Below are 18579 nucleotides of genomic sequence, written 5' to 3' on the forward strand. Positions count from 1 at the left end.
TCCAGATCTTAAAAACACTTAAATACAGATCTTGTTATATTCACTTGATTCTCAACTGTTTGTCTTAAAGTGAAAATCTAATCCTGACAATTTAGCCTGAATCCAGCTTCTGTGTTTTCCTTCCACATTCTTTTTTTTAGCATTTTCTTTATACTGTCATAAATCTTACCAAGAACACTCAGTAGGGAAATTTCTATGTAATTCTCCATTCAGTTTTATTTCCCTTTTTTTTTATTTTTTTATAGATAGTTACTATGAGATTTTGCTTCCAATTATTTGGAATTTGGCCCACTGGCCAAGCTTTTTTGAATTATGTGGTGCAGCTATTGTAAACTTTTTACCATATTTGAACATTTCTGGTTGATTATCATCTACTCCTGCTGCCTTTCCATCTTTCAGGTTTTTGACGGCTTTTTTCAACCTCAAGTATTGATGTGTACTCCTAATTGTATATACTCCCTTGAATGTTTTCTACAGTTGTGCTGTCACGGCTAGTTTAGCAATCATTCAAAGTAATTACTCCAGACATCTAGAATATCTTTATCAGTTTTCATGTCACCTTTATTATCACTGATTCCTTTTATAGTACCCTTTCCTCCATTTCTAAGTTTTTCGATAGTCTCCAGAATATTTTGCCACCTTCCTGATATTGATTTTCTGTATTTTCTTGCCAGTCTTTCCATGATTTTTTTTAAGCTAATTTTACACAGTGCTTTGTTTTCTAATATTTTTCTCTGTATTCTCTCAGAGTACAAACTGACTTATTTGGCAGGAACCTTTGATATGCATTCTCCTTTTCCTTGACTTCCTCTGTTACTTCTTGAGTCCTCTGGAATTCTGATTTTTCTATCTTTGAAGACAGCCTCTCCACATATCCTCTGTGAATCAGTCAATGTTTTCTTCAGTGTCTGCTACTGAATCTCCAAGGTTTGGAGGTTCTGAAAGAATCTGAAAACAAGGTTTCTTGTTTTCAGATTCTTTCATTTGTTCTTAAAGAATATTTGTGTATTTGAGTTTTCCATATTAAGATAACATTATGTTCAGTTTCGAATAAGAATGTAAATAATTTTCTGCTGTAATTGTTAAATTATGCTTTATTTAGAAGTGATTGGATTTATAACTGCATAGCATGATGACAGTACAATATATTGATTATGTTAGGACTGTAATTTAATAGTAGAATTACTTTGCACATATTTGCTATCAAATCAATTATATTATCTCAAAATTGCTACCTTGATGAAATGTAAGAAATCTGAAAGATTATTATATGCTTAAATATGGGTTTTTATTTTTTATTTTTTTTTATTTTTAAGTCATGAGATAAGCAATCATCAGTGATACAGATCTAATAAAATATCTTTGAAATTTTAAATTAGAAATATTGATATATGATAATAATATCAGTTGATTTCTAGTAAATGAAAAAGGTGGAAATGACTGCTACTAAGAAAGCCGGAAGAATTTATATGTGGATTAAAACAATTTCTTGTTCCCTGACTTATTGTGGTATTAGAAAACCTTACGTTCTCTTTTTAGATATTAAGTCATAATCAAAAGCTGATTTAAACAGTATTCTTGTTCATGATGGATATGAAAGAAGACTGTGAATACTTGGATGAAGATACAGATAATGAAAGCTTCTATGATACACTACCTCCATTTAGTAGACGGGTTTCTCGTAGTAAGTTTGCTTTTAAGTTCATGGGTGTGTAAATTTATTTGCACATAACAGTGTGTGGTGAGCATGCTGAGGCATATTATGTATAGCACGTTAAGCTACTTTACTTTTTTTTTCTTTTCTTTTCTTTCTTTTTTTTTTTTTTTACCCTGCAGACTGTTTTTAATGGCATGGTTTATTCTGTATAGAATATAGAATGCATGTTTAATTCATTTTTAAAATGTTTTATGCTGGGAATAAAAACAAACACATTTGGAACAGCCAGTGTTTTAGTGTGGTAAATCAGTGCCCAAGGTGTAGATCAGAATTGGCATCCCTTAAAAAAAATTTTAAAAAAATTGCTCCATGACTAAATGGCATTCCTTATGACATGGCACCTGGAGTGAAGGCACTGCTCACCCTGCCCACAATACAGCACTGGGAACATTTTAAAAAATTATATTGAATAAGACAGAAACAAAGTTCCTTATAAAATTCCTACTTTTATTAAAGTGAAAATGAAAAATTAAAAAAAAAATTACATTAATAATAATCATTAATACCCACTGAACACAGGTTCTTGCATTACTGATTTCTCTTGACAGGTGCACACAATGCCAACAGATATCCAGATTTTATTGTGGCTGCTGTTAGATGTCAAACAGTATATTCTGCTATTAATAAGAAATGGTTGCCAAAGTGGTATATTGCTAGAAACCTAAACATTTTATACAAATGAAAGCATACTCCTGAAAACTTTCATTTATTTTGTTAAATGGAAAGCCAAAGCATAACATAAGAAATGCAAATACATGATGACTAACTTGGATTTCAGAAATTTATTTCTGATTATGGCTGCTATTAGATGATGTTAAAACAAGATACATGATTATTAAGGAAAGACTAAAAAAAAGTATTCTCTCTCTCTCTCGTTCACAATAGTTATGCTCTCAGAATTCAGCTTCCCTTAATTCTGTATTTTGCTGCTATCTCATGATAGAATAATCTACTTTCATTTTTTTTTTTTTTTTTTTTTTTTTGTGTGTGTGTGTGTGTGTGCCAGAGGGAGTTCAGCATTAAGGGATTTTATCCCTATCTGCTTGTTGAACATTCATCACATTAATAGGGCACTAGAAAGTTCCTAGGTGGATGAAAGTTTTTCATTTTGAGTGGCCTTTCTATGTATTGCTGAAACTCAAAGCAGATATTGTCAAGTTACTGTGGTCAGAGGATTATGCTATTCATGCAGTCATTTTTATATTTTACTGTGCATTTTCATATAGCAAAGTAGTGGGAATTCCTCAAGAAATCATACTTCTGTCTTACCCAAAATTATTTTCAGTATGTGACTTTTTGTAGCTTTTTCTTCTTTCTTTAATATTTTGAGGTCATGGTATGCTGTTAATTTTGCATAAAATATTAAAGGTATACTAAGGAATACTGAATGTAAGGGGTTATTTTTAGTTTATTTATTTTTTACATTTTTGATTAGTTAGTTATATAAACTTAGAGGAAAATGTTATATTAACCAGACTCCTATTTAACTTCACATAGATTTAAATCTGCCCCACTGAAAGAGCTATAGGAAATTGTTAAAAGTCAGTATGTTAAAACATTTGTATTACAATTGTTATTATGTAACTTATGTTTTTATATCCATGATAAAAAAAGTTCTTTGTTAATAAATCAGCAATGTTATGCTTCCTTTGAACATTATTTTTTAAGGTAATAGAACTAAAATCATTTCAATAACTAGTGATGAACAATCTTTTTAAAATCGAAGCAAAACTGATAGTGAATCCCAAAATTAGAGGTGCATATACTAACATCAAACCCTCAAGTTAAAGATATTTATTAATTGCTTATAAATAAAAATAAAAATTGAAAATATGATGAATCAGAACAGCTTTCTTATTGAGGCCTGTTTGAGCAAAAACCATCTCAGACTCCACATCCAGAGTCAGGTGTGGCAATTAAACAGATGACTGGCATCATTAAGTGGAAGTGGCAAAAAATAAAATAAAATAATAATAAAATAAAATAAAATGTGTAGAGAGAATATAAAGAGAAATGCTATCAGCAAGCTGATGCGCAGTAAAGCAGAAGCAAGAAGGTTGATCAGCATAGTAGTAAGGAAGGCAAAATTAGATTATGAGATGAAATTAGCTGTTCATAACTTATTTCAATGGTATTACAACACCAAACAAAACTAAAATAAAAAAGGATGTTTATTAATTGAATTATATTTCACTCGATTTCAAACCTGCTTCCTCAGAGCAAACATGTAACAGTTTACATGCGACAACGAGTAAGTGAAACAATTTAAATTGTAACAGACAAAAGATCTAAAGTCCTAATTTGGCACCCTCTAATGTCGTATAAAAACTTCTTAATACTACAGCTCTGTGGGAATTGATTGTAAGATGACTGTCTCCCAAACTTTTGGCAGATTAATGCAGCTATACTTGTTAAGGCTAGGCGAATGCTTCATAGCCATTGCTGACTCTAAAAATAGTCTTTCTGACTGTAATGACTTCTATATAACACATAGGTTTTCTTCCATCTAATCCTGTGCGAAGGAGTGTCCAAAGCATGGTCTGCAAGTCCTGACTTGCCGTAATGTTTAGCTGAGTATAAAAAAGCAATCTCAAAGATTTTTTTTTTTTCCTATGCAGTGAGTAAAAGGAAAAATGATTATGGAAGGATCACTTTAATGAAAGAGAAGTAGAAGAAATAGTTGAATTACCAAGCGATCATTTTGCAAAGGGGTGTATAATGCAGTGACTGATAAAAGAGGTAGGTGAACTGGAAGTACAAAGAAATTACAAAATCTCAGTGTAGTGTACAAAATGAATAAGATGTTAGACTATGTGTTACAAAAACTCTCTTGTACTTTTTCATGAGTGAACTGGCATATTCCATGACCAAGTTGTTTGTCTCAGCACTGTTAGAGTCCCAAAGGGGTGGAAAGAGAGCACTATAGCTTTGTTATATAAAAGGAAGTCATAAATGGAAGTAGAAAATTTTAAACATATTAGTATTATCCCAGGAATTGTGGTTAAGGTATTGGAAAAATTGGTTTAGTCCAGATTTCAGGAATAGGTAATTGTTGTTGGTTTATGGTTTATTGGCACAAGAATGGCTAAGGTCATACTTCACTATAGCAAAGGTTACAGCAATACATAAATAGTCGAAGATAATAAATAAATAATATTTATATAAAAACTTAAGTTAAGCAGTGCAGTATTTCCATATAAATAAAATTATAGTCAAATGTGTTTGTACAAATTAATTCTTTGTAAAAGGCTAAAAACATCATGCAATTTTTCTGAGTCTGATAACATCTGCCTGAGTGTATATGGCTTGGCTAGATAGATAAAAATTTCATTACTCTCTCTCTCTCTCTCTCTCTCTCATATAAAAAGGACTGGCACTCCACCAGAATATGACAAATAGTAAGACATGTTGCATTTTTCACATACAGGTGGGTCATCAACCCTGAGTAAATAAGAATGTGTAAGATGACTGATCTATGCAGAGTCTAGCAAGAACAACTTCCTCTCTTCTCTTTTTACACTGACTAGAATTCCAGTGCTTAATTTCAGGCTTAATGTCGTGTAATTTGTTTGTCAATTCTTCCTGCCATGATGACTATCATTGGGAAATTAGCTTTGATCTTATAAAGTGTTTGTAGTCTGTATATGGTATTGTTAAACAGTGTGTCAAAAAAAGTATGAGCTGATCTAGCAGCTGCATCTGCAGTCTCAGGTCTCTTAATTATATGTTGCTGGGAATTCACAACTGAACATCAAAATTAAGGGTTTTCATTTTGTACAGCAGGTGTAACACCTCGCTCAGCACTGGATATGGATTATACATGGAGAGAACATAACAGCCTGTAAAGAGCTAAATGAGTGTATAAATTACACACTTTTGATAGCGGTTTTCTGTTATATGCACGAGTGCAAGCTGAATGACATGCAACTCTGCTGTATAATTTTTACAATCAGGTTGGATCTGGTTGGAGACAGTAATGTCAGAAAACACAGCAGCACAGCCAACAGAGAGCTCTGATCTTGTACCATCAATATAGATGGACAAGAGATCAGAGTGGGCTGATCTGGGTGCATCAAACAATTGCAGGTAGACAGATGATGGAATATGAGATTTCTATAGTTGACAAAGTCAGAGGTTGCAGGATGAAGAGCAAATCTGCCATGGAGGGATACTATTTTGTCAACATTCATGCCAACAGCGTGCATAGTTTCTAACACTCATGCCAAAAGGACATATGACACTCTGGAATGTGTCATATTGAGCTTCCCACCATTGAGAAAAGAGACTAGTCCATGTAGGATGATCCAGAAGAGATTTTATCTCTAGAACATAATCAAGAGACAACTATTTCCATCTAAGTATTATAGCAGGTTCATTGGCTTCAACATAAAGACTTTGAGTGGGCGATGTGCAAAAGGCACAGAACCATAGACTTGAGACCCATAATCCAGCTTTGATCATATAAGTGTACGATAAAGATGAAGCAATGAAGATTGATCTGCACCCCATTCGATAGAGAATAGAGTGCAAAGGAGATGCAATGCTCTTTTGCGCTTTTCACTTGGTTAATGATGCAAGGAATGTAAGTTTTCTGTCAAAGAAGAGTCCCAAGAACTTGGCTTCTGTTGCTACTGGAATAGCAGATCATTCCATTCTTAATTTAGAATCTGGTTGAAAACCTGAACCCATTATTATGAGCCCATAGAGAAACATGATCAATTGTTTGCTGAAGTTGTTTTTCATTTACCTTTATGTTACAAGTGACATGAGGGTAAATTGTGAAGTCATCAACATGTAGAGCATTGTCTATAGTAGGAGGAAACTGTTCAGTGATTGAATTAACTTTGACAGCAAAAAGTGAAAAAATGTCACACTTAATAGGTAGATATGAATATCATACTGTGTGTGGGGGGGGGACATCACAAAACTTTAATAACCTGCTCACTTTCTATAATTAAGTGATAGTTAGATGAAGTAAATGGCATTTTGCGAAGGCATTTGATAGGATACTGCACAGAATGGTATTATGTACAGTATATTGAATTAAAGAGATGGATATGAAGCTGGTGAAATGGATAATAGCACTTGTAGACAGACATCAAAGAGCAGTTTATAATGGAGTCAGATAAAAGGAAGGCAGGCCAGTTCTGTATGCCAGAGGGAGTGGTACATGGACTGTTGTTATTTAATTTGTACATTAATGATACCAGGAATGATTTTTGGAGGGAAGAAATATCCAATTGTTTGCTGATGATGCTAAACTGGAGAGGTCCTGAAGGATAATTTAAATAAACTATGTGGATAAGGATATTGGTTGCAATTCACTGTGTCAAAGTGTAAGGTTGGTTATTTTAGGGTGAATACATGCCATGTATTTACATAGATGGAACAGAACTATATGAAATTGACAAGGCTAGGGATTTGCTGGTAATGATGGATAGAGAGCTGAAGTTCAGAGGACATGTTGCAAGCAGGTCCCAAAGGATTTCTTAGATGTTGAACACAATGACAAGTAAAGATAAGGAGGTCATTATCCCTCTAGATAAAGCTTTGATATGATATCTGGATTATTACTGTGCACAGATTTTAGTTACCTAGATTTCCTAGGATTGAGGCACAAATTGAGGATTTTTATGTTACTGATAAGCAAAATTAAAGAGAAGGTTGATGGGCAGAAAAGAGGCTGCATGATAGAAACAAATAAGTTGGTAAAGAGAACAATCTACAATTTTATAGAGTAGATGCAGAAGAAATATTTTAGTATGTGGCAGGATGGGAGAGAATCAGGATTGCCACCCCTAGAAGTTTTATATGTGGTTAACAAAAAGTATCAAGACTAGATTTATTGCTTTGTGCAATGAAGTGGATTAGGTTTTCAGAAGTGGTTGTTAGTCTTTTGTCAGTGAATGAGTTCAAGGAGAGGTATGATAAACTTTATGTGAATAATGGTTAGCATGAGAATCCCCACAATGAGTCTTTGGACTCCATGTAATTATAACAAAGATGGAACTAAGCCATATTTTAGTCATATGTCCTGTAACTCTCTGTATAAAAACACATCAATTTGTTAAATCAGTTCTGAAAAATATACAGTGAATTGTGAAAAACAAAAAAACAACAAAGAGGAAGACTGTTTGCAGAGGTGTTTTAAGACCTCTTTGGGCACTTAGTATCTTTTGGAAATGTTGCTTCCATATTTTAAATTGTTCTTGGACATTATATATGTTATTTCTAACTGTTTCAATATCACAGATCGTTGTTTATTAACAGGGGAAAAAAATGCAAATATGACACACTAAAACCATTTTCTCATTCTCTCATCACCACTACCAACAACAGTATTTTTTGTCTGTAAATTGCATGTGTTCTGAAGGCCAATTTGTCAGTACACGGGGTGAAAAACCCGAGTTTTCAGGAGAAAAAACCATGCTATCACCGCATGAGATTGGATAACTCACCTTCAACTGAAAAAGCCCATGTAATTATTATTTAAGACATTTTAGAAAATGTAACTGATAATAATTTTATCAGTTACATAACAATAACATTACATCAGAATTAAATGAAGCATTAAAAGAAATGAAAAATTAAAAATCACAAGGAGAAGATAATATCCCAGTAGAACTTCTAAAATATGTAGGAGATAAATTTAACCAAATATTTCTTTAATGAACAAAATATATAATACTAGAAGAGTACTCAATAATTGGAACCATGCAACTGTGATTCTCATCTTTAAAAATGAAGTAAGAAGAACTGTGACAACTAAAGAGTAAGTATATTAAACACAGGTTATAAGATATGCAAAAATACCAAAGAACAGAATCAACCCTATTCTAGAAAAAGTTATAAATGAAGAACAGAATAGCTTTAGAAAAGGAGGATGTTTCATAGATCCTATATTCACCCTCATGCTACTAATTGTAAAAAGAAGAGAATTCAGCTTAGAAACACATTCTAGCATTCATAGATTATATAAAAAGGTTTTGACAAGATAGGCAGATATAAATTCTTGATATACAAAAAAAATACACTTACCTATAAATTTATTAAAACCACATTGCAGCCTATATGGAGGAGAAAAAAAAAACAGTAATAAGCATTAAAAAAAAGGTGAGAACAGAACCAAACATTTTAAGTAACAGGAGGACTTAGACAAGGATGTCCTTCCCTTCAGTATTATTTGGAATGTATATGAATGAAATAATCAAAGAATGGAGGTTAGCTAACAAAGAAGGAATCCAAATGGAAAATAATTTTATCTTAGCTTACTCTTTGCAGATGATCAAGTATATTTGGAGCAACTGAGAACAATCTAAAAAAAATCTGTATGTAAATTGAATTTAATAATAAAACAATGTCATTTAAAGGAAATATTCTCATCCAAACTACAATAGACAATGAAATAACTGAACACGTCAACAGTTTTAATTATTTGGGTAAATTAAGTTGCAAATGAAGATTTAGACATTTCTAACAAAATTAACAAATTCTCCGATGATTAAATGGAATAATAAACAAAACATTAAGGCCAGCATTAGGTACCAAAAAAAGTCAGACTATAAGTGATATTTTATCAAAATCAACATTATTATATGGTAATGAAGATGATAAGGAAAGAATCACTGCAGCAGAAATGAAATATATGAGGACAGGGTATACAAATTAGATACAAAGAGAAATGAAGCCTTACTGAAAGAACCAAACAACAATAGTGGAAAAAAAATAAAAATTCAGACTCAAATGGAAAGGAGCATCTGGAACAAATGACATTTGATAGAATACCCAGGAAGATGATGAACTCTAAACCAAAAGGTTGAAGAAACAGAGGCAAACCATGAAACACTGCACAAAGACTGAAACAGGCCACTTGGCGTAGAGTCATGAAAGAAGAAGAAAATTTAATTCTTTAATGAATACTGACTTTGTAAATACTCTTCTGTTGAGGTGATAACTGTTCACCTCAAGGTTACAACACCACAGATAATTTGGAGAATTTTTCAATTGTAAGTGCATGCTGCTCTTTTTTATTTTAATTTTTCCTTTCTTTCTTTTTGTATAAGCTTAATTTCTCATTGTTATTATTACAGCAATCTCCACGGAGCTGGCAGAATCATTGTGGGAGGTCCACTTAACTAACAATCTATCTATGATATTGAACCTTAAACTTATTTGTTCTCCCAGCATTCATAGTGTATTCTGGCAATACAGTCTACCTGCCCACCACTCTCTGTGAAAAAAAATGTACTCCTCAGCCCCCCCCCCCTCATTATTACATCTTTACAAAACTTCCAGGAATGGCTTCTTATTCTTCCTGTTTACTGTAGCATTTAATTCTTGGTGTATATTTATTCCATTAAGTCACATTATTATTATGTATGTACCTCCAGGAAGCCTAAGGGCTCAACAGAGGCAAGGACCCTGTTTTAGTCACTCATATTAAAAAAAAAAAAAAAAAAAACTCCCCCCCCCCTTTCTTCTCTCTCTCTCTCTCTCTCTCTCTCTCTCTCTCTCTCTCTCTCTCTCTCTCTAAAACATTCCCTGAGAACACAGGGAATGAGTACTTAGGATTCCAGCATTGGAATGTCTGACATTTCAATCTAGATTTTAATGCTTTATCCAAGTGTAAGCGGAAGTAATTTCATGACTCAGCAACTCGTATATAGAAGTTATTAGCTTCTATATATGAGTTGCCCAGTCTTGAAATGCGTACAAACTTTGTTTGCTTACACTTAGCTAAAGGATTAAACCAAGAATATAATTTCTTGGCATCTTTAATTTATAGTATAACTAAGTGGAAACGTAGTTATACTATAACTAAGTTTCCACTATAGCAAAGAACCTTTATAAGTGTTTTCATATAATAACCTTTATAAGAGCTGAAGGTGAGTTAATCATTCTCATTTGGAGATGGCAGAGTTTTTATCTCCAAGAAACTTGGATTTTTTCATCCTGCACAACAGACAAACCAACCAGAAGAACTTGCAACATTAATCTATGATGCTTCTATGGAGTCTGAGGGCTCACTGTGGGGGAATGCCACCCTACACTACACTACACTACATGATTCACTATATATGCTGGACAATCTGCATTTGCACTATGTTGTCTGCTGCACACTATAGTGTATTTTTTATTTTTTTTAATTATTTATTTTTCTCTGCTAATTGCATTTATTCCTCTGGCAAGTTTGCTTGTTTTGGCAAAGGAAAAACTCAGTGTTTCCAAAACAAACTACTACTTCTGTATGAGACTTACTCACTTTCAGTTGAAAAGCTCATGCAACAATTCCTCTTGTTATGATGAGAGTTGAACCCAAGTTTTTTCTAATTTAATGGTACATGTCCTGTTGGTCTTACATCTTTGTTATGGAGTTGCTAGACAATTTTTAAACATAATGCACAGACTTCAAAGTCTTAGATGTTTCCACCATAATTTCAACCCCATTCTAACTATCGTTATATGAACTCAGCTAACATATAAAGGAGTATGGAAGTTGAACTGCAGGATGGGGAAAAAAGCACATTTGAGGCTGTTTGGTGTGAGATACAATCTAGCAGAACAAAATATACAATTGGGTGCTGCTATAGACCGGGTGATGGAGTGGATGGTGGGAATAGTATGCATAAGCAAATAGAAGAAATGAGTGGAAGGAGGGTAATTATTATGGGTGATTTCAATTATGGTAACATTGACTGGAAAGAGGAGAGGGCACATGGGAGGAAGGAATTGGATTTTATGCAGTTATTAAGGGACAACTATCTACGGCAACATGTATTGGAAAATACCAGGGGGCAGAGAGTGCTGGACCTAGTAATTGCAACTGAGAATGTAGCTGTAACGAACATGACCATGTTGCCACCAATTGGTGAGAGTGACCATAAGGTCATGACTTGGGAGGTGGCTAAAGGAGTCGAATTTACAATTAAGACAGGGTACATGTGGAATTACCGGGCTGGTAAGTATGACAAGCTTAGGTGTGTGCTTGGCTCAATGCCATGGCATGTAAAACTGCAAGGGCTGGATGTTGATAGTGCATGGGAGGTGGTTAAGAACTGTTTGCAGGAGGCAATGGTTGACTGTATACCAAGAGTCCGAATAATAAATCAGGTAGGGGTTAAATGGATGAATAACACTATTAAGCTTGAGCTGCAAAAAAAGAAACAATTATGGAGGGAATTTAAGGAGAAGGGTGACCATCAGGTGCATGAACAGTATAAAGCTCAGGCCAGGATGGTAACAAGGGTGGTAAGAAAAGCAAAAGCAGATTACGAAAGGAAATTGGCCATGCAGGCTAAAGAGAATCCCAAACAGTTTTTTCAATATGTTGCAAGTAAAAGGAAAAATGCTCATGGTAGAATGATCTTAAAAAATGCTGAGGGTAGGGAGGTAACTGAATCAGTCGATGTTGTGGAATTACTGAGCGAGCACTTTGCAAGAGTATATCATCCAGGTGGTGACTTTGCGGAAATGGAAGAACCAACAGCTTATACTGGAATTGTGATGAATGAGGTAGAGGTAACTAGTCTATTACAGAACCTCAATGTCAATACATCTGTGAGATTGGATGGTATACCAGCTCGTGTCGTACGTGAAGCGGCCAAAGAATTGTCAGTGCCCTTGACCATTTTGTTTAATTTGAGCCTCAGGACTGGGTCAGTCCCAAGGGGGTGGAAAGAGGGAAAAATAGTTCCACTGCACAAAGGTGGTTCCAAGGCTGCTGTTGAAAATTACCGGCCAATCAGCATAACAGGAATCATTATCAAGGTCTTAGAGAAAATAGTCAAGAGGAAAATACAAGATTGGATAGAAGAAAATGGGATACTGTATCGGGGACAGCATGGTTTTGTGAAGGGTAGGTCATGCCTCAGTAACTTGCTCACGTATTATAACACAGTGACGGCTGAACTGGATAAGGGTAATGGGTTTACAGTGATTCTGCTGGACCTTGCTAAGGCCTTTGACAGGATACCACATGGAATTCTAATCAGTAAATTGCAGCATATGGGAATGGACATAGGGTTGGTGAGATGGATAGGAGGGTGGTTGACGGAGAGATATCAGAGAGTGGTTTAGTCAGGAGTAGAGTCCACAAGACGGCCTGTGACTAGTGGTGTACCACAAGGATCTGTTCTTGGACCACTGCTGTTTAATTTGTTCATAAATGATATAGGAAAGGATCTGAGAGGAACAGTTCATTTGTTTGCGGATGATGCGAAGTTGGGTAGGGCAATAGTGAATGCAGATGACGTCAAAATTTTGCAGGATGATTTGGATAGATTGGAGGTCTGGGCTAGGGAGAATAGATGTCAATTTAATGTGGCAAAATGTAAGGTTATGCATTTTGGGGTGAAAAGATTGGAGGCAGTTTACTGCATTGATGGAACCGTGCTCCAGGAAATTGATGAGGCACGAGATTTAGGAGTGTTGGTGGATAAGGAATTGAAATTTAGGGGACACATTGCAAAAGTGGCCAAATCAGCTCATCAAATCACTTGGTTGCTGAAGAATACGTTGACAAGCAGAGACAAGCAGGTTATTGTTCCTCTGTATCGAGCCTTGATAAGACCTCATCTCGACTACTGTGCTCAGATTTGGTCACCTAGGTTTCTTCTTGATGGGGAGGAGGTGGAGAGGATCCAGAGGCGAGTGACCAAGATGATAGCAGGTCTGTGGAATGAACCGTATGAGAACAGGTTGAAGATTTGTGGGTTGCAAAAATTGGTTGATAGGCGGAGGAGGGGAGATATGATTGAGACATTCAAATTACTGAAGGGTTTCTATAAAATTAATTCAGAAGATATTTTTGAGAACAGGGCTGGTTGTGGGAGGACTAGGGGACATCCATGGAAACTGGGCAAAAGTGTGGTTAGTAAAGGTGTTAGAGCTGGGTTCTTTACTTTTAGAGTAGTGAATGAGTGGAATGCGCTCCCTGAGTCTGTGGTGGATGCTGTGACAGTGAATGAGTTTAAGGCGAGGTATGATAGATACTGTATGAATGTCGAATAGTTGTGATGAAAATGATTTGGGGCCTCCCTCGATGAGTCTAATGACTCCCTGGAGTTGCCCGTGATAATAATAATAATAATAATAATAATAATAAAGATCTAAAGATGTTTATTGAATAGTGGAATATTCTTAGCATATTGCTAATAGAAGTGTAACTTTTTTTTTTTGGTCTGACATTCTAAGTTAATGAACGGTCACATCATTATCAATCAGATCAAAATCACCTCCATCATGTTGACTGATTACTTTTCAAAACCAAGCAACTTTGTTATTATTATTATTATTATTCAGGACTCCATGGAGTCAAAAGACTCATCGCGGGAGGTCCTTCCTAGGAAACACGATGAGTCTATCAAGACTCATCGTCGGAGGTCCCTCTTAGGAAACACAAAGTCTATCATACCACTCCTTAAACTCATTGACCGTTCTTGCTCTCACCACTCTATTAGGCAATGCATTCAATGGTTCAACCACCCTCCATGCAAAGAAACCACTCCTCACCCTCTTGCTCACAGTTTCCTTTCGTAACTTCCAGGGATGGCCTCTTGTCATCACTCCTTCATGCTGTTCGACCAAGCAAAAGAACTCCCCAGTGTCAACCCTGTAACCACCTCTCAACAGCTTAAAAGTCTCAATCATATCACCTCGCCTTCTTCTATCCACCAAACTCTGCAGTCCACATTCCCTCAGCCGATCCTCATAACTAACATTGTACAGGCCTGAAACCATCTTTGTTATCTGCCTTTGTACCCTTTCCACAGTTAATTTATCCCCTTCAAATCTTGGGGACCAAATCTGTGAACAATAGTCTAAGTGTGGTCTGATCAGAGTCTTATACAACGGAATGATAGTTCTTTTATCTCTGCTGGTCAGTGTCCTTCTCATTATTGCAGAAATCCTCTGTGTTACCTTCACCACCTTTGCAATATGTCCCCTAAATTTCAGGTTTCTATCAATCATCAACCCCAGATTTCTTGTCTCCCCTACTTCCTCCAATATAGCTCCTCCAATAGAGTATGCAGCGTCCCATCGATGTGTCCCAAACCTCAAGACCTTACTTGCTGCATTAAACCGACACCCCCATTCATTTGCCCATCTGTCTGGCTTATTCAAATCCTCTTGCAGGGCTACCACATCCTCACTATTGCTAATAACCCTTCCCAGCTTCACATCATCCACAAACAACTGATTATCTCCTTGCAATCCACTGACAATGTCATTGATATAAAGATTAAACAATACAGGTCCCAGCAAACTAACTCTCTGCTTCCTTGAAACTGCCCCACCATGCACAACTCTCTGATACCTATCGGACAGCCAATCCTGAATCCAGTTGACCAACCTGACATCCAGACCCATGTGCTGCAACTTAAATATCAGCTTATCATGTGGCACCCTGACAAATGCCTTCACTAAATCCAAGAAAATGGCAGTATATGCCTTTCCCTCATCTACTGCTCTTGTTACTTTATTATAAAAGGCTAGCATATTACTAAAACAAGAGTGCCCCTTCACAAATCCATGTTGACTCTCACAGATAGCATTACCCTCATCTGCCCAATGCTGTATATGGTCCCTCACTAATTTCTCCAAGATCTTAACTACTGATGACACACAAACTGGCCTATAATTAGACACTTCCAGTCTGCTACCACCCTTATGCAATGGCACTATCCTACCTTCCTTCTATTATTTCCTGGGCACCTTTCCCATAGCCAGACTTTCATTGAAAAGCCAGGTCAACGGAGCTGTCAGTTCTTTAGCACATTCTCTCAAACCTTGTGATGAAATACCATCCAGTCCCACAGCTTTACTGACATCCATAGTACTCAGCATCTGGAACACACTCTCCTCCTGCACTTCTAAACCTCGAACCTGCCCTATCCCTCTAGTATTAAAATTTACACCTCCAGGATGAAATACTCCAATAAAGTGTTCATTGAACAATTCCACTATGTCCTCTGCATCAGTCACTCTATTCCCGTTTTTATCCCACAATGTCAATCTTCCACAGTCATTTCTCCTCCTATTGGCCACATAGCTAAAAAATTCCCTAGGATTTTCTTTGGATCTTAGGGCCAATCTCTTCTCATATTCCAATTTCGCCTTTCTTACCATACTAGTCACTCTCCTGGCCTGTGTCTTATATTCTTCATGCATCTGCTCTTCACCTGTCTCCTTATATCTCTTCCATAGCCTCTTTTTCCGATGCAGTTCCTGTTTAATATTGTTTGCCATCCACTTTATTCCAAATTGTGTCCTCTTCTTCACTCGTGGAATACAGCTTACTATTGCTGCTAATAGGTATTCCTTCACAATTTCCCAAGCACTAATGATATCCTGTCCCTCCATGAAACTTCCCCAAGTTGACATCTCAGACTATTATAATCACCTGCCTTATAATTCCACATCGTTCCCGTCTCTTTGATACTCCTGCATGTCTATCCATCTTCCAAGTCAAAACCACATGATCACTCTCTCCAACTGGTGGGAGAGATGTCATCTCAGTTATTATCAACTCTTCTGATGCTATGACCAAATCCAAAACTCTTGAACCTCTTGTTCCCTCTATTACATGTTGCCTAAGACATTTGTCCTTCAAGAATTCTAGAAATTCCATTCCCTTATTGCTACATGCATCTTCCTCTCCTCAATTTATACTGCTGTAGTTTAAATCTCCCATAACAATCATTCTTCTTGCACTTGCCAAGCTCAGCTGTCTAAACATCTCCTGGTCCCCACTCTCTGTGCATCTTGGTCTGTAGCAACACCCCACTAAATATTCTGTTCTGCCCACCTCTACCTCACACCATATGCTTTCAAAATCCTTAGTGTCACTGCCTTCCAAAGCCTCCATTCTTAGAGGACATAAGTCATCACTTATCATAAGCAGTACTCCACCACCATGCTTTTCCTTCCTATCCTGCCAAAAAATGCTGTACCTTGCTACTTCTATTCCTGTTATTATATCCTCTTCTGTCAACCATGTCTCAGTGATTCCAATAATCTTTGGCCAGGCTGATGCTATCAGCGCCACCAATTCCTCTTCTTTATTCCGGATACTCCTGGCATTGGTGTAAAGCATAAAAATGCCATTGTTTCTATTCCCAGCATTTTCCCCTCTAGACTACTGGGCTCAGCTGATGTCATCCCCCTTCTCCCACAAGAGGCCACCCCTGCCACCATCCACCCTGGAACGCACCAGATACTTTTGACCTAGCTGTGAAAATATGGCTAATAGGATGTTATTATTGTAACTAATAACTGATTCATGTTTCCTCGGTTGTCAACAGGTAGAAATTAACATGAAATGTAAATAGTGTATAGCTGTATTTATCTTTAGAAACAATCAACATTGCTATGCCACATTATGAAAGTATACTGTATATTTTAAAAAAAAGTAATAATTTAAAAAAAAAAGTATTAATTTTTTGAATAATTTGAATTACAATATTAAATCTATTAAATTATTATACTAAATGCTCAGATAATAAATTGTATATGGGATATTATATTTAAATATCATATAAAAATTACATCTAAATTACATGAGAAAAAAGTACACCAAAAATAGTGTCCATGTGGCCAAATCTAGTTCAAATCTAAATCTGGTCCAGTATGTAAGAAACATAAGCATTCCAAAAAAAAAAAAAAATCTTATTTAAAAAAAGAGTAAAATGTAAGAGCATCATTGTTTGTGATTAGTGAGAATAAGTACAATTTAACAAAATGATTTGATATTCTGATATGTTTATTTTATAAAACTTTTCTAATTATATATATATATGTGTGTGTGTGTGTTTATTTGTTTTGTACTGTGAGTATCTAATTATTGATGGTGAAATTTTCTATCAAAAGTTAAGAAGTACAATTCTGAACAAAGTAATAAATTACCAGATGCATATAAAATCATTTTACTTTATTTATAAACATACATGCACATTATATCTCAAGGGTAGACTGTCAATCTTTTTTTCTCTTTTCCTCTTCCTTTCCTAAGTGATTAGGAAATGCGATATGCCTGGGACCAAGTAGAAGTAAAGTTAGTCATGTGACTTAGCAGGCATCAAGTTACCTATGTTGTCATTATAACAGTTACTTAAGAAAATCATTTAATGATGTTTGTCTTAAGGAAATAGGCTGGAAAGAATGAAACCTGCAGGACCACATATGAGTATGCATTAAATAAGTGATAAAATACTATAATTAGTACTCTAAGTTAGTGTCTCTTATTTTGCAAAACTTTTATAGGAATTATCCCACTTTATGAGTAATGAAACAGCCTAATTACAGTGTGTGTGTGTGTGTGTGTGTGTGTGTGTGTGTGTGTGTGTGTGTGTGTGTGTGTGTGTGTGTGTGTGTTTGCTGTTATGAATAATGTTTCCATTTTATTGAACAGCTTTATCAGGAGCTTCAAACAGCACCCACATTTGCATGTATATTTTATTGGAACTAAGGATTGTTTTGTGTACTGTAAATTTAAGCTCTTTTTGTAGGTAAATACAGAAGTAAATCAAAATATTTAAATTTATCTTGATATATTTAGCCAAAAAAAAAACCTTTTCAGTCCTGATATTTTATTTCTGGAAGAAGCTTAGGATATTTTTTTAATTAATAAAATCTTATTTAAAAAACAGTTAAAATTGGTAAATATAATTACATTCTATCATCATTATTATTTTCCTAAAAAAACTATCCAGAGTTTTAATTTCTAATTTGTGAAAATTCACAATTTCACATTGTTTGATGTACCAAGCAATTAAATAATTTATTTTTGAAAAATGCAATATTTCATCTATAGCAGCACAACTAATACCACTGACTCACTTAGTGTATACAAACCAGTTAGGTAT

General features: G+C 35.3%; 1 protein-coding gene across 5 annotated transcripts in view; it reads left to right on the top strand.

Annotated features, from left to right (window-relative positions):
• LOC150093725 (anoctamin-5-like) overlaps positions 1 to 18579 on the top strand; it is a 276581-nt gene that overhangs the window by 43446 nt on the left and 214556 nt on the right. For 2 of the 5 annotated variants that reach the window (XM_090413120.1, XM_090413121.1), the window contains exon 2: positions 1540 to 1684. The exons of 2 other annotated variants lie outside the window; for them this stretch is intronic. In XM_090413120.1, the coding sequence (XP_090269246.1) occupies positions 1585 to 1684 (100 nt within the window). In that variant the 5' untranslated portion in view covers positions 1540 to 1584. Of the gene's footprint in view, positions 1 to 1539; positions 1685 to 17800; positions 17901 to 18579 lie in introns of those variants that run through there. One more of the 5 variants, XM_090413124.1, reaches the window with a different exon arrangement.

This window comes from Typopeltis vanoorti, chromosome 23, assembly GCF_054136105.1.
Source record: "Typopeltis vanoorti isolate ZY-2024b chromosome 23, IOZ_Tvanoo_1.0, whole genome shotgun sequence".
In the NCBI taxonomy this organism is placed as follows: domain Eukaryota; kingdom Metazoa; phylum Arthropoda; class Arachnida; order Uropygi; family Thelyphonidae; genus Typopeltis; species Typopeltis vanoorti.